This window comes from Mytilus californianus, unplaced genomic scaffold (genome assembly GCF_021869535.1).
Source record: "Mytilus californianus isolate M0D057914Y unplaced genomic scaffold, xbMytCali1.0.p SCAF_6, whole genome shotgun sequence".
Classification (NCBI taxonomy): Eukaryota; Metazoa; Mollusca; class Bivalvia; order Mytilida; family Mytilidae; genus Mytilus; species Mytilus californianus.
Window position 1 is genome coordinate 108,271,828 of NW_026262712.1, and position 16,128 is coordinate 108,287,955.

Below are 16,128 nucleotides of genomic sequence, written 5' to 3' on the forward strand. Positions count from 1 at the left end.
AGACAACAATGGCACACTAGAAGCATTCAAATTGGAATCCCTCAAATATCACAAAGAAAGCCATGCACACCAAAAATCAGAAGAGGTCAACACCACATTAAGAAACCCACAGCATGCACCAGCTCAAAAAGCCTTAGCAAAACTAGATCAGCAAACAGAAAGTAAAATGTCCATCCTATTCCGAAACACTCATGCTCTACTGCAAAATAACACCAGTTTCAGAGATTACGCTTGGCTGTGTCATTTGGATGAAGCCAAAGGAATCAATATAGAAAATAAATATCACAATCAAAAAGCAGCCCATACATTTTTCAGTTACATGTATGTAGCTGAAAGTGAAAGGAAACTTTTGTTTGATGACATGGATTCCACCTCTTTTATTTCTTTGATTATGGAAGGATCTGCAGCAGGAGATTGTTTTTGAAAGGTAATTTAAAAATATATAACTGGTAACTTGATAACTGGGTCTAGGAGCAATCAATTTTACCTTATGAATACCTTGAAAGATATCTTCTTAGATTATTACTAAAAGCCAAATGTGTTTTTATGTCATAACCAGACCTCTTTATTTTTTTCATTGGTTGTTCTAATCTACAAATCATGGAGTTAGTTGTTGAGCAGTCCATTCTGCTATAATTAAATTACACATTTTTATTTATGATAAGAAAATATAGAAAATGACACTGTAGTTCTGCACCACTATACTTAAGTTAACTAGTTCATATATTGTTCAAAATCCTTCATTGGGTTTTAAAGTTGCCTTTGTCTGGAAGGATCCTTTTAAATTAACCTTTAAATCAGGCCAAACTAATTTTATAACCATAAGTACAGTAAAAATAGAAGACTTTATAGCAGGTTCATTGGCATCTATCACCACCAAAGCCAGATGCTGATGGAATATTAACAGCACTCTTGGAAACTCTATCTAGATTAAGTATGGAAAGTACTACTCAGGAGAAAAAAAATAGCAGATTTTAGATGTGATGGAGCATCCATCAAGATGGCTATAGGTTTTGCAACTATTGTTCATTGATTTTCACGTAGTCAATAAGTTTTGCCTCAATACTTTTATTCACAGAATATTAAAACAAACACCAGGGTATCTGAGAATAATGAAACTGGTAATGTCATGGCATTTATCCATCTTTTTATGGATGTCCTTCGTCTTCTACGAAACCTGTCATTTTGGTTACAGATAACCACAATTACATTGCCTGATATAAAAACAAGGAACTGTGGTATGATTGCCAATGAGACAACTATCCACCAAAGTTCAAATGAAGTGGATGTTCATTTTGACTGTTAAAGAGTTTCAGGTCTACTATATCATATCATTCTTTACTATTTAAAAGAAAGGTATGGGAAAAATATATCGTGTGAAAAAAAGGCAGACAAAAAATCAAAATATGGCAGATTAGTAAATAACTGTGTGCAAAGCGCTTCTCAGAACTTACCTTCATCAACCAGGTGCGCTGGAAGCCAAAAGTTTGGCATTTGAAATTGCAATTATTAAAGGAAATCCCAAATTAATTCAAGATAACAACACAGAAAATCCCAAGGATAAGCAAACACATAATTTGCATTACACTAGTCTAAAAGTGGAATTGCATGAAATAAGTTTTTTCTTAAAAGTTTCATTTACTATTTGGAGTGATGGTCCAGTACTGAAGAAATTTCAATAATTGATTGTAATACATTTAGAGAGGCACAGCTCTATGGAATTCTAAATGTGGACTTCCTTCTCCAGGACAAGAACATCACTGGTTACCAAACTTTTGGAAGCAATATCCTCTAGATATGCAGATTTTGACAGCAAAGTAGTGGTCTACATTAATAGGAAATTTAGAAAAATGTTTCTGATGAAATGTGCCACAGTATCCTAATCAACAAGATGACATTAAAGTTGTAATTGGTTTGATTTAACAGTTTAAATCAAGATTCAAGAGTAACAATTTTTTTTTCTTCAAATTTTAAAGTATAATGCTTTATATTTGTTATCTGGATTTTGCACAATTATATAAGGTTATACCCTGATAACTATGTTAAAGTAAGCTAATCATACATTATTTATTGATTGGGTTGACTTCAATGATGAGCAGTTTCTATTTCTTTTCCAGACTTTCGTGTTGAGAAAGTTAAAACCTCTGGTCAACATTTTGAATAAAGAGCTGTGCCATGAGCGCATGATATGCCCGTTGCTTTTTTTCAATGAAAGTTCCACAACTTCTCAATTTCAAATTAGAAATTTAGAAAAAACTAAAGGGAGCTTATTTTAATAGATATAAACCAGCCACCAAAGATTCATGAAAACTGCTCAAAGCATTTTTGAGTGATTGTCCGAAACTAGAAAATCCCATACCTCCGAAAAATAAAATCTGAAATTTATAAAAATCGAAAGGGAGCTTACATCAATAGATAAAAACAATTCACCAAAGTTTCATGAAAATTAGTTTAAGCATTTGTGAGTTATTGTCCCAACATGTTGACGACGGACGAAGAGAGGTATACCATAATACGTCCCGTAAAAAAAACTTGCTGGATGATGAAAATTATGTAAACGGGTTGCATATATCTTTACTATGGAACAACATAGAAGTGCTAACAGTCGAAAAGGGTTCTTACTTTTGTCGCCGTATGATATGATTATGATCAGTCCATTAATCTGCTGTAAATGTACATCAGATTCCACATGGAAGGGAATTTTGAGTTTTTCCATCGGAGTGCCTTGTGCGTTTCAATGGCACTATCCTTGGGTTAACACCCACATATTTTTTTATTTTTCAGTAAAAAATACTGAAATAATTGATACAAACTTACATCATCATCATTTTCTAAAGCCTCTCCAGTAAAATATAATACAGCCCTAGGCACTATTCTCTCTCTTATAAAATGTCCTATTTCAAAATCTGCTGCTAATAATGCTTCTAAATCTTCATCCTGCATATACAATAAAGAAAAGTAGATTTCCATGGATTGGATAACAATCAACTATCATAAATCACACATAGGTTAAAATGAACATACAAAATAGCACAAACACTTTTTATCTATCAATTTTTTCTTTGGTTACTTGATTCTTGATGTGTACGTAAAGAAATGCATAACATTTTTTGAGTGAAAATTACATTCAATCATTGTCAACAATGTACCTTTTCAGTGGTATAATTATTATGTCTAGTTATGATGACAGTCGTTAATGATAGTTTGTGAATTATTACTTTAGTCTCTCAACTTATTACATTCCACACCCTTCCTTAATTAGAATAATCCACACTAATTCTTTGTGTAATTTGTAGTGTAATCATACTATATGCAGTGTCGGAAATTATTCACCAAATTGTTCATGTTTAAATATCTTGTCTGTTTAACGAAATAATAACAATATGCACTTGATTACACCATACCAAATAAAAACTAGTTTTGTCAAAATGAAAGTAAGACTAGTTGTCTGCAACAGCTTAATGACATCCATCTATTTAATAAATTAAAAGTTGGAATTAATTCCTATGAAATGGTCCATTCATAAAAACAGTTGAACACTGTACCAAATATCAAATAAAAAATATCTAAAATAAGTAAGTTTTTATTTTTGTGACATTAGTCCAATTGCTATCATTGCAATAATATCATTACACATACCATTTCTGATTCATCTTCAGGAACTGAAAAAGATATAATAGAACTGTATAGTTTGGTACATGTAGATGCTATAATTGTTAACCTTACATTGACCTAGTCAAAATGCCTAGCTCAACTTCAAATGTGTCATTTCACAAAATAAAATACCCTAGAAGGACAGCTGACCTTAACTCTGCACATCTTTTTCTCTCTTAATCTCTTGAAAGTATATTCAACAGTAACATGGTTTAAAACTATCTATATTTACTAACTTTCATACTGGTAAAACACACGAAATACTTCCAAATACCAATTTTGTGTAGAGGTTTTGCTTGCTCATAAAAAGGTACCCAAACCCCTATGCATTCTTTTTAACAGAAGCATATTTATGATGAAGCATGGAAGTGCTTCCTTCAAAAAATGTGTGCATGTTCAATGCTTTTACAACCATATAAAATTACAAAAAACATTCAATGCCAATAATTACATTTTCATGCTACAACCATGAAATTACAAGTAAAATCAAAACTTTCATTTGTTTTTGTATGCAATGTTAACCATTGTCATGGAGAGCACCTTCAGTCATAGATGTTGCATTTTATACAGAAAAAGAATATAGATTTTAGAATACCGTTGCCAATCAAAATAATGATATTTTATGAATCTTCTATGTAATGTATTATGTAGTATCAATAATCCCAAGGCATTCGTTTTAAAAGTTCTAAGCCAAATACAGCAGCTTTGTACATTAAAATACATATGTATGTTAAGTTAAACACACTAAACCTTTGCTGAACAATTATACAAAGCATCAATAATAAATTTTATATATGTAAAGTAGAAACTTGTGATGTCACCGTGACCTTGAAGACAGGATAGTTGAAGCATATTCATATCTTTTTAGGAATTCTGAAGTTCAATGTGGAATATGGGGTATTTAAACTAAATGACCTTGAAGATATTAAAAAAAAAACACACTTTCTACTAACGAACATCAATAATATTATTTCAGTATCTGCTTTTCAGTCAGTAGTAAATTAAACTCTTACCTTGTGGTGGACTAAAGAAATTGAAAAATGAATCATTTTGTACGGTTTTAGTTATTGTCCTAGTTGTTCCTCGTCCTTTATGTTTTTGTTTCTTTTTTACTGTTTTTACTGTTACATTTTGTCCTTTACACCAATCTATTTCACATCTGAAAAAAGAAGATTTAAAAACAAATGTTTAGAAACACACATAGAAATGCAATTATCCGACAAAAGTATGACATCAAAAATTTCACATTAAAAGCTGATGTTAATTTATACATCTTTGCACATAAAAATTCATGGTTTCTCCGAGACTTTGGACTAGCATATTTGAAGTACAAATTAATGTACGTAAAGCTAATGAAAGTAAAAATAAATCTCAGCTCGACATCTGTGTTTCCCCCCCTCTATGTATATAAAAGACTATAAAATCATTTTATTATTATCAAAGCTTAAATTTGCTATTCTTGAATTCTTGATTTCAACCTAAAATAAAACCAATTTGACAAAATTTTTATTACTCCACTTTCCATTATAAAATAAAAAATACTATTTTACCTACCCTTTACACTTAATTATTTCTGGACCTTCAAATGAAAATGGATCTGCTTCATCTGGTTCTGATCTCATTGTGTATGTTTTTGTCAATACTGTGTTATTAAAAAATTTGTTTGATTCAAACTGGAATTCTAACGTAAAACCCTGCAATACATTACATACAATAAGTTAAATTTTATATTATACAAGTTAACTTTTTGAATGTGTTCGATGTAATTTTCTCTTATACTGTAGGTATAAACAGTACAAAAATTAAGTGGTTGGTTTGATGGTAAAAATGCATATTTTAGGTGAAAGGCCAAAATTGAAAATAAATGCATTTAGGAGTTTCCTTCCTACACTATTCTTATGCCTCAAAATGCATAAGTTTTTAGTGACTGTTTCGTAGTGAAGCCCATATAATCGAGAGAAAAAAAACAACCTTTCTACATACACGGTTTTCTTAAGGATGAAACCTTCAACATAAATTATATACTTTTTGTTTGGTCCAATGCTATAATGATTACCTGTACTACAAATTATTGAAAGTTTTAGTGTACACACTTCAGTTTTGTTTAATACCTCCTTAGGGCTGTTCCATTAAAATGTATGTGGGAGGGTATGAAGGGACTTTCAAAATATCCCTACAACCAAGAACCATTTTTTAGATAATTTTGCATAATGGTAATAGACGCATACTGAAAAAAGACCCATGACCCACATTCAATAATGAAATTTCCCTTCCTACCCTCCCACATACATTTTAATGGAATAGCCCTTAGAGATTATTAGTGTTTTCTATTCAATGGCTTTGGCTTACAAGGAGTTGCAGATTAGACCTTTCTCCCAGCTTAAAGAATGGTCTGAATTTATCCTCAATAATAAGGATGTGTTGAGCTTAAGTTACTAACTTGCATTATTTTCTCAAGCATATCTACCTATTTTTATATCTCTTATTGGCTACAAAAAACTCATAAATCAAATGGTTTTAATAATAAAATACATTATTTCACTTCTTGTAAAGTGGTACAGAAAAAGTGTGCAGATGAATGTCACTTGAACTGAAAGCAATCATATTATGTCAACTCTCTTTCACAAGCACTTAAGGTCTTAATTACTTGAAAACACTTACCATTTCTTCCCCATTTAAAAATTTAACTTTAACATCTTGTAGATGGTTGATTATAGGCTCATCATGATCCTAAAATTAAGAAATCTAATTTATTTTAGTTAAAATTATGTTTTGTGATGTCCATATTATACTGTCTGTCATAACAGAATATGAAGTTCAGATTATTAATACTTATTGATTTATGTGTAATTAAATGTAAGCTAGTTTGATCTCATTTTGACTGTTACAGCATATCTATTTGAGTTATTACAAATATTTATTGATTTAGTGTTGTTTGCTTAACATCCAGTGGCAAATATTTCATGTATCTTTAAGACGAATGTAAAAAAAAAAAGGAAGTAAAGATTGCATGTTTGTCAGGTTAAGTGAAAAAAAAAACAAACACTATTCTAAGGATACTTGTCTTTAAAAAGTGCAATAAGCTGTTAAAACAAAACATAGATGAACATTAGAGCCTTTACGTATCTTGCCATAAGAAAATGTTTTTGCCTCTGAAAAAAAATGGTTCTCTCTTTTTTTCGAAGGTAGGAGTAGAAGAATAAAAAGTGAATTTAGAGAGGCCTTACCTGAATCATTTCAGATAACATATCTACATTTTTGAACACTGTTAACCAGAAGCTAGGAATGCCTTTGACGTCAGCTCCTTCATCTAAAAAAATTATTAGAAGTTATAACATAGATATCAATTGTAATACATGTACTAGTATTAGTTCTAAACCATGCAGAAATTTTACATTTTTTTCTAAATAAAGTCTTATTTTCAAATATTCCATAGATTTTGGCACCATAATCTTGTAACCATGTCTGTATAAAATCACATTAGGTGTTTGTATTTAAGTCAGACTGTTAATCAGACAAACTACAATGCCACAAGGAATGAGCTGTCAAATTGACAGCAAACTGGGTTTTCTGCATTTTAAAAGGCACTTTCAGGGTTTTGACATGCCACATCCTATGCCTATGTAGCAATCTATCAAAAACCATTACTTCTGAACAGCAAAAAAGGAAAATCATCAATATCATGCTTGACCACCATTTTGTCATCAGTAACAGCATATCAAAATTATTTTGAGCATAGGCTGAACGGTTCATAAGTAATTGCACAGAAACAACATAAAGTGCCATTTTCCAATATGTTAAGGACCATAACTCTTGAACAGTAAAAGTGAAAATTGTCAAAATCAAACTTGACCTCCATTTTGTCATTAGTATCAACAAATAAAAATTTGAAAAAAAAAAGTTAAACAGTTCACAAGTTCTTGCAAGGAAAATTATGGCATCCACCCGCCTGCTGTTCTTCAGCAAACTTATGTTTTAACCCTGTTAAAAATACAAAACTACTTGGTTGAAAAACTCGAAAATTAAAATTTGAAAACTATATATAATATGAAAGAGAAGATGTGGTATGAGTGCCAATGAGACAACTCTCCATCCAGGTCACAATGTATTATAAAAAGCTGGCCGAGCGCAGCCTGATACGACCCCAGAGGTCAAACCCTAAACAGTTGGGGCAAGTTTGGACACAATATTCAAGCTTGATACTGTCTGAATTTGGTTTGTGATCAAATTTTTGACATAATATAGGTTTCTGACACAAAATAAATGTGGTCAAAGATCTTAAAAATTTGAAATGGGACATTTAATTTACCAAGTATGGTCTGATATCCAAAATCTAACAACATGGTTAGATTCAGCATATAAAAATCATAAAAAATTTAATTTTGGACCCTTCAAACCTTAATATGGACTAATTTGAAAACAGGGCCCAAAATAAAAAATCTAAATGCCCAATAAGATTCAGCATATCATAGAGCCGCAATGATTCAGTTTTTAATGAAATCAAACAAACTTTAATTTTGGACCCTTTGGACCTCAATGTAGACCAATTTAAAAACGGGGCCCAATATCCAAAATTGTAATACAAGGTTAGAATCCCCAAAAATTAAAGACTTAATTTAATCCCATTGAAATTGTAAAACAATTCAAACAGAAAAACCAACGTTCATGCATCATATAAATCCAACCCTAAAGCAAGCCAAAAATTAATGACGATAAGATCCTTTATGATGTTATTTGAACAGGCCTTTAAAAGACTAAACTAAAACTACACTTTTTGCATGAATTAAGCAACATAAAATATAAATAAGGCAACTAAAGGATCTCCTTTTAGCTTGCTTGATCAATAGAAATAAATAAGCTAATCAAAGCCTAACTATAATACCTGATTTTGGTTTGTCATTTGGCTTTTCCTCATCTAATAAAACACACCAAGTAACTCATTTTAATCTTTGTTAAAAATGTACAGAAAAAAAAAATCAACATTTTTTTCACTCTCTCAGACAGTACATATGTAAACTGATACAAATTTACAATTCGTACTGATTCTAATGGGAGTTAAGTTGGAAATTTAAGAATTACTATGTTCTAGGTTTGATCTTTTGTCTGAATTTATTCTTATTTATGTTAAAATAAAACAAAGTTCAAATTTTGCAGTTGTATAAAAAGCAAGAGCATCTTTATAATTTGAAGATTTTGAGCACATTTTTCTCCTTCATTGCATCAAGTTGTCTCCAAGGAGTTGCTGATTAACAAACTGGTATCTGCAGAAATGGTTTAGTCCAATATAATTTAACACAAGTTTCCAAGTTTTGGTATTGGAAACTGTAAAAATCATTAAGATTAAAATTTAAAATAGCATGTCCTGTATAAGAATGTGTGCAACTTTATTTAAGCTAGATCAAGCAGTTGCAGAATAACAAAGTGTGATGCGTATGATCACAGAAGTTAACCTTTGTTTAGCTACCATTTTGCTTTTAGTTGACAAGTTGACAATTTGAAGAGCAAGTGATTCCAAGAGAAATTGACCATTGATTGACATTAGCACAGAATCTTCCAGTATTTGTCATTAACAGTACTCACTATCTTCTTTTTTCTCCTTTTCTTCAGAATCAGCCTTCTCTGCATCTCCAATTTTCGCTTTGTTTTTCACTTCATCCTATAACAAAACATACAATTAATAACAACTTTCACATAATCAGGTTTTAATCATAGATTTTTTTTAATTGCTGAAACTACATTACAATATTTATTGATGTCATAAAGAAACATTTAACCTGAAGAATCTGTACAATAATTTACAAAATTGGGATTCCCAAATTTCACAACTGATTGAAAATTAAAGTAAACCTAGATAATTTGGCTATGTGTCTATCCAAGTAATGTTTTGGATTAAAGTTATTTTGATTAATAAATCATTTTCATTTAATGAAAATAACACTAGTTTACTTGAGGGTTTGTCCAAATCTTGTAACTTTCAATACTTTTGAAATCATTAAAACCAAAAATTGTTTTTTTTTAATTTTGTTTACCATAAGACATTGTATAAATGCAATTAACCAGATTTCTATTTAGTATGTGAACATGATTTTTAACAATGAATTCTCTTAAATTTTATTCCAAGTTTGACACAAATCTTGAAAGGGGAATATTTTCATAAATGTCAAAGATTGAACTATAGTGATATACATGTACAAGTATACTAATAGATACAAATAATCAGACAAGAAATTTACTTGTACATACATGCAGAAAAATCTATAGATAAAGAGACTACATATACAACAATGGTAAAGATATCTTTACCGAAAGTTGAGCCACCTTTTCATCTTCTTTCTCTTCATCACTTGGCCAATCACATTCTTCATCTGTTGGTTCTATTCCCCCAGTTACAACTTTAGATCTCTGAAATAACAAATGCCAGATTCCTTTAAAACTTCTGGATTTTCATTCTCAAATTTCACTTTCAGTTAGGGTTGTTGTTATGGGAGGATCAGAAGGCACTAAATTCAATTAGTTCTGGGTCATTGCATTTTCTTTTATGTGTGGTTTGGGTACGAAAGGTGCCTCCCATCCATTTAATTCTGGAACAGCTTTTAGATATATACACTTTTTAAAAGTGTGAAGAATCAGAGCTGTGCACACCTGTGCCTATGTATGCAACTTAGTTCTCTTTTAGTTTTTGCACAGGATCCTTTCTGATTTAATCAGTTTTAATATCAAATTTAACAAATTTATTTGATAATAATACAAAGAATGTTAACTTGCTTTCAAGTTTTTAGCATCAAAATCATACTATGCATACACCATTTTGGTAAATATCGTCTGTGAATAGAAACGTTAATCCTGTAAATGAAGACACAAGTATAAAGCTCAATTTACCTTCTCGAAAAGTGGTATATACTTGGTAGCATATTTGCATTCCAATTCATGAACTTCTTTGTAGAAATCACCTTCAATTTTGGAAGAGTCAAACTGTAGTTTTTTCAGTGCTTTTATTCTTCTCTTGACCGACTTTGGTAAACTGAAAGAAATTGAATATATATAAGAAATGAATATACAAAGCAGTAAGTATCTTGAACTTTGGTTTTGAGACTTAATTAACTCACAAGTTCCAATCATTATCCCATTAAGGACAACATATAGACATTTAAACAGATGCTGATAAAGGTTGGTACCCAAATCTAAGAAATTGTCCATAAAACTCCATAAGGATGTTTCCCAAATAAAATAATTAAACATGCTAATTTGACTTGTTGCCCAATCATCCTGCAACAATAATATGTGTCTGTTCACTGTACACTTTTTTAGCATTTGGTCAAAAGTGAACATTTTTGCTTCAAATTTCAATCGGTAAATTCAAAGGTTTAACAACACTAGCATGACTAGCATGTATATTTAAAGCATATCTGCATCTACCATTTGAAAATAACATTCCTTTTCAAAAACATCGGCACACAATGCACAATTTCCCTCTAATGTCTGTTCAATGGATATGTTATCACCACATAAATTTAACTACATTCCTCCCTGCTTTGCTACCATCTACCAACGTTTTGTTGATCTTATCAAGCAAGAGAATACTTAGATCTTCTTGTAAAATTCACAAACATTAAAAAATGTGCAAATTTTCATATGAAGTTTCCATTTGTGAGAAATATTATACCTCTGAATATATCCAGAAGGTGTACCAACTATGCCATCCATTCTGGACTGAAGTGCTGCAAGAACCTGTGGATTCTGCATTAGCTGACTGGTCAGTCCTAAAGCTGTTTGATTGGGTGGAGCATCATCTTCTGGAGAAAACAAAACATCATTTAACAATTCACATGCTGCATAAAAGTTATATACAATTAGAGTAGTTGGATATAAAAAAGAAGATGTGGTATGATTGCCAATGAGACAACTCTCCACAAGAGACCAAATGACACAGAAATTAACAACTATAGGTCACCTTTCGGCCTGAACATATTATGTATATTGAAGCCAATACAGTAGACTCCACCTAATCGGATATCGGCTAAACGAATATATCGGCTATTGTAATATTATTTCAAAACACCAAACCCTTCCCTATATGTTTAATGTTAATTTTATCGTGTAATCGAATATCGGATATAAGAATATATCGGCAAATCGGATAAGAATATTCAGGTCATTTTGTTCAAAACCATGCACAATCGGATGTTTTCAATGTTTTTCTGACAGGAAATGGACCGGAAGTTACGAATATTTACAATCTTGCAGACAAGAAGATTTTGTTTTTACTAAATAAAAGGAACTATTTCTTAATAAATTGTTGTCTTTTATCATTGTTTTCCTTTGTCATGTGAATTAGATGCCCTTTTACTTCAAATGGTTTGAATTTATTTACAAAAAATATGCAAGACTCAGTTCACAGTTGACGTTGCTGTTTGGAGAATTTTGATTAAACTCTAAATGTTCACAGAATCAGAAATATAATCTAAACAGAATGTACCTCCTTCTAAATAATTTATTGCAATATAAATATAAATCGCTTTTGACAAGAGAAATCTGACTTTTGTCAGATATATTTTTTTCACATGTGCAAAAGTAACCACATGTCATGGACGCCATGTTGGATGTTTACAAATTTGTGAGGAAGCCTCTAGAACTATGACCTAAATATAAATAGTCTTCAGAAAACGTAAACTTTATGCAATAATATTTTATCAATCATGATTATTTTCATAAATTTAAATTTGATTATTTAAAGTAATAAAATTATAACAAATACGATTTTAGTTTGGAGATTCTACACAGACATGCTTAGATCTATTTATAGCCAAATTAGTTTATCTGTGTGATAATGTAAATAATGGATATTAATTTGCTTACAAAACAAATAAAGACAAACTATGGATGGTAGATAATAATTCACATAAATATTTCAGGACATTCGATATATTTTTATAAATAAAGGATTTAAAAACTGCAAACAAATTTAATCATTACATAATCAGCTGATAATTTTTTACACAAACATCGTGGTGATGTAACTGATAAAAATCACTCCATCAATCCTCCAGCCCTTTCACATATTTAGCAATTGTCAGGGTTAGTAACATCTCAGGATTATATCTACTCATTATTGCAGAATATTCAATGAATATACATTTATCGTCTAATTGAATATATCGGGTAATCGGATATTTTTAGCTGACATTTTGGGTATCCGATTTGCCGAAGTCTACTGTATACATAATATGTTCAGATAAAAAAAAAATCCAAAGTGGTGTGAAGCAAACAATAATTAATCGAAAAACTTAAACGATGATACTATTAATTGTCATTGAATAGTGTGTATATCGATTTTTAAGGTATCTTCCTAAGAATGAAGATTTAAATAACGTGTTAACTAAAAGTTACAAGTTTTTTTATCAGTACTGCAAAGATGGATAGATGCCAAATTAAATGCATATTTAGGACGAGTGTACTGCAAAGAAAACGTTTTCTCACAAGCCTAGAATCCTTTAAATGTTCTTTCTTTTATTAATGAAAATCAGTATGATAAGATTGATTGATTGATTATTGGTTACTTAACTTCCAGTGGCAAATATTTCATGAATGTTGAGGACGAGAACAAATTAACAATAAATACAATAGGCAGGTCCTGTAATAGAGGCAGTCCAGGATGAAGGTCAGGGTAATTAAGACTGCCACTGGAAATTGAGGATATATTGGACAGGGACAGAAATTTTGCCTTGCAACAGGCCACCTAGAGATCCCTCAAAGAATTGTTAAAATGGTTCTTAACATGCAGAGAGCATGGCACTCTTTCGACACGAGGCATTGGATTTAACGTCCCCATTCTGACCGACATGTACTTGTACATCCTGCACAGCCAAACGGACACCCTACTTTGGCAAGGGTTTTACTGCCGGTCGGAAGAAGACCTGTAGTGACCATATATCTATTCCCGTCATCCCCCTCGGGGGTTGATATAATAAAACAACTTTGACTGCTCAAATGTTGAAAGTGAAAAAGCACCAGATAAGACTTATTTCTATCGAAAAACACTTTGCTTTTTTCAACTTTTACATCTTCCTGTATATACATATGACTGGATTGTGAATGTATGAACCAATAATTAATACTATCTCAATGTTTACAAAGTACAAGCTTTTACTTCATGATTCTATGACGTCAAACAATTTTTTCTTCAAAAATAAAGCAGTGAAACCTATATTTGGGGAAACAATAACCACGTTTTCCCACTGTGAATATTTATATTTTATTAGCATGTTTGGACCCTGTGATAGCTGAATAATCCATTGTGTAAAAGTTCATTTATTAATAGAAAATATTTGCCTGTTCTTACAAAGATATTTACTTGACCAATGAAAGTAGAAAGTGAAGACAAAAAGCATCAATTCATCTCTCTTATTTACCTTCCTCCTCAATTTCATCTACTTCCTCTACATCAGGGTCAGTCTCTTCAACAGTTGTTGGGTTGCTGCAACAGATTTTAAAATGATTTACAGTTTTAAAATTCATTGTCATATAGCATTTGAAAATTTGATTAAAGTGTGAAACTAGATGTGTTGAGACAAAGAAATGCCATGGCCTGATGTAAATATAACTTTGTTACATATTTTGTAAGTGAACTTACAAGTCAGAATTCTGTGAAAATAAGGTACTCTGAAAGAAAACATGAACTTGATCTGCAACCATTTTACACTTATAAACCATTAGGCATAAAGTTGACAAATTGCAGTCTAAAAGAAATCTTGTAACCATCTCATCATGGAAGTGTAAGATACCACTTTCAGTAAACCTTTTTGTCCTTTAGAGTAAATCATGCAAATATCAAATAAATTTATTTACAACTTTCTAAATAAGTGATTCTGAGACCATCCCGAGTTTTCAGTGGAGGTTGTGTTTCTCAGTGTTTAGTTTTCTATGTAGTGTTTTTGGAATTGGTTGTCTTTTGTTTTTTGCCATTGCATCATCAATTTCTCATCCACCTTTATTTTTTCTAGACTTGGGATGATTTAGTCATGTTTTTAAGAAGAATTTCCACAGATGATATACATTTTACATTAAAGTATTTTTGTAACAAACATGAGCTTTATAATACCCAGATTTAATTTTATCTGCATTCAAATTTATTTTTCCATATTCATTATCACCAAAATGAAAATATATGGGGAATGTGTCCATGGGACATAAATGATGGACACAGATAATGCCCAGCTTGCATATAACATTTTAAAAGGACATAACTCAATAACTGTAAAAGTGACGCTACCCAAATTGTACTTGATCTGAGTTTTGTGGTAATCAGCATTGTTTATAAGTTTCATAACATTTAGTTGAGGCAATCTTAAAGTTAGAGAACGGAAACAAAAGATTCAGCAATTTTTCCATTTGTAAAGGCACATAACTCTAGAACGGTAAAAGTGACGCCACCAATATTCAAACTTGATCTGTGTTTCGTGGTAATAAGCATTGTGTATAAGTTTCATAACATTTGGTTGAGGCAAACTAAAGTAAGAGAACGGAAACCAATTTTGGGACGTATGGACAAGGGTAAAACTTAATGCCCCCTCAGCTACGGCGGGGGCATAAAAAGCAGATTTTTTAAAATACTTTATCAACTTCAGAATCATGAAATGTTTATATAAATTTTTGCAAGTTCAAGATATTGATGGCTTTTACAGGATTTACCAGACATTGTATTCAACATTTAAGCGATAAAACAACTATACATACCTTTCTGGGTCAGCCATGACTGGTTATGCCCTATAATATAACAAGACAAATAATTTTCAAATTCAGTACTTGCATTTTGATTAACTGGACACATTATATTTTTTCATTTAAACTACATATCTGATATGAAGAGGATTCTCAAATGCAGGTTATTTTGGTCATATATAAGAGGCAGCTGTAGTTTTTAATGTTCTGAACTTATAAATCAATTAAAAGTAGTGTTTAAGCTAGAAATTTCACAGGGCACAGCACCAGCCCTATTTTTATTTCTGTGTTATCTGATTATTTGAGTGAATTTTCTAAGTTCAAGGACCATAATTCTGCACAAAATCATCAGACCGGAACAAAATTAGAACTTGATCTGTAACTTGTCATGATAAAACAATACACCAAATATCAAATCAATATCTTCAAGCATGAAGAAAAAAAGTGGAAAACTGATTTACCAGACTGACAGATGGACAGTCGGACGGAGTGCAAACCTAAAGTCCCCTTCGTCGTTAGGGGACTAATAAGTAATTAATTATATCAGAATGACCATTTAACAAACCACATAAGGTACATGTATCAATATTGTTTTCATCTCTTTAAATAGTGTATCGTATATCGCCATTTAACCAATTTTGTTTAACCATTTTAGCACCTTTTTCAAGTGTCATGACATTTTTTACAAGTTACATGGATATGCACTCCTGCAGGCCTCTACAATAACTTTTTTTTCAACTTGTCCAGTAGGACAAG

The 16,128-nt window shown here is 31.2% G+C and overlaps 1 protein-coding gene across 8 annotated transcripts in view; it reads right to left on the reverse strand.

Annotated features, from left to right (window-relative positions):
- LOC127704279 (nucleosome assembly protein 1-like 1-B) overlaps positions 1–16,128 on the reverse strand; it is a 29,918-nt gene that overhangs the window by 11,023 nt on the left and 2,767 nt on the right. For 2 of the 8 annotated variants that reach the window (XM_052208278.1, XM_052208281.1), the window contains exons 2-15: positions 15,388–15,417; positions 14,064–14,128; positions 11,318–11,447; positions 10,534–10,675; positions 9,958–10,056; positions 9,235–9,310; positions 8,537–8,569; positions 6,882–6,964; positions 6,316–6,384; positions 5,209–5,348; positions 4,668–4,813; positions 3,640–3,662; positions 2,818–2,937; positions 1,455–1,472 (exon numbers count right to left, since the gene is read on the reverse strand). In XM_052208278.1, coding sequence (XP_052064238.1) covers positions 1,455–1,472; positions 2,818–2,937; positions 3,640–3,662; positions 4,668–4,813; positions 5,209–5,348; positions 6,316–6,384; positions 6,882–6,964; positions 8,537–8,569; positions 9,235–9,310; positions 9,958–10,056; positions 10,534–10,675; positions 11,318–11,447; positions 14,064–14,128; positions 15,388–15,404 — 1,161 coding nt within the window. In that variant the 5' untranslated portion in view covers positions 15,405–15,417. The remainder of the gene's footprint in view (positions 1–1,454; positions 1,473–2,817; positions 2,938–3,639; positions 3,663–4,667; positions 4,814–5,208; positions 5,349–6,315; positions 6,385–6,881; positions 6,965–8,536; positions 8,570–9,234; positions 9,311–9,957; positions 10,057–10,533; positions 10,676–11,317; positions 11,448–14,063; positions 14,129–15,387; positions 15,418–16,128) is intronic. The other 6 variants (XM_052208280.1, XM_052208284.1, XM_052208279.1 and 3 more) reach the window with 5 other exon arrangements.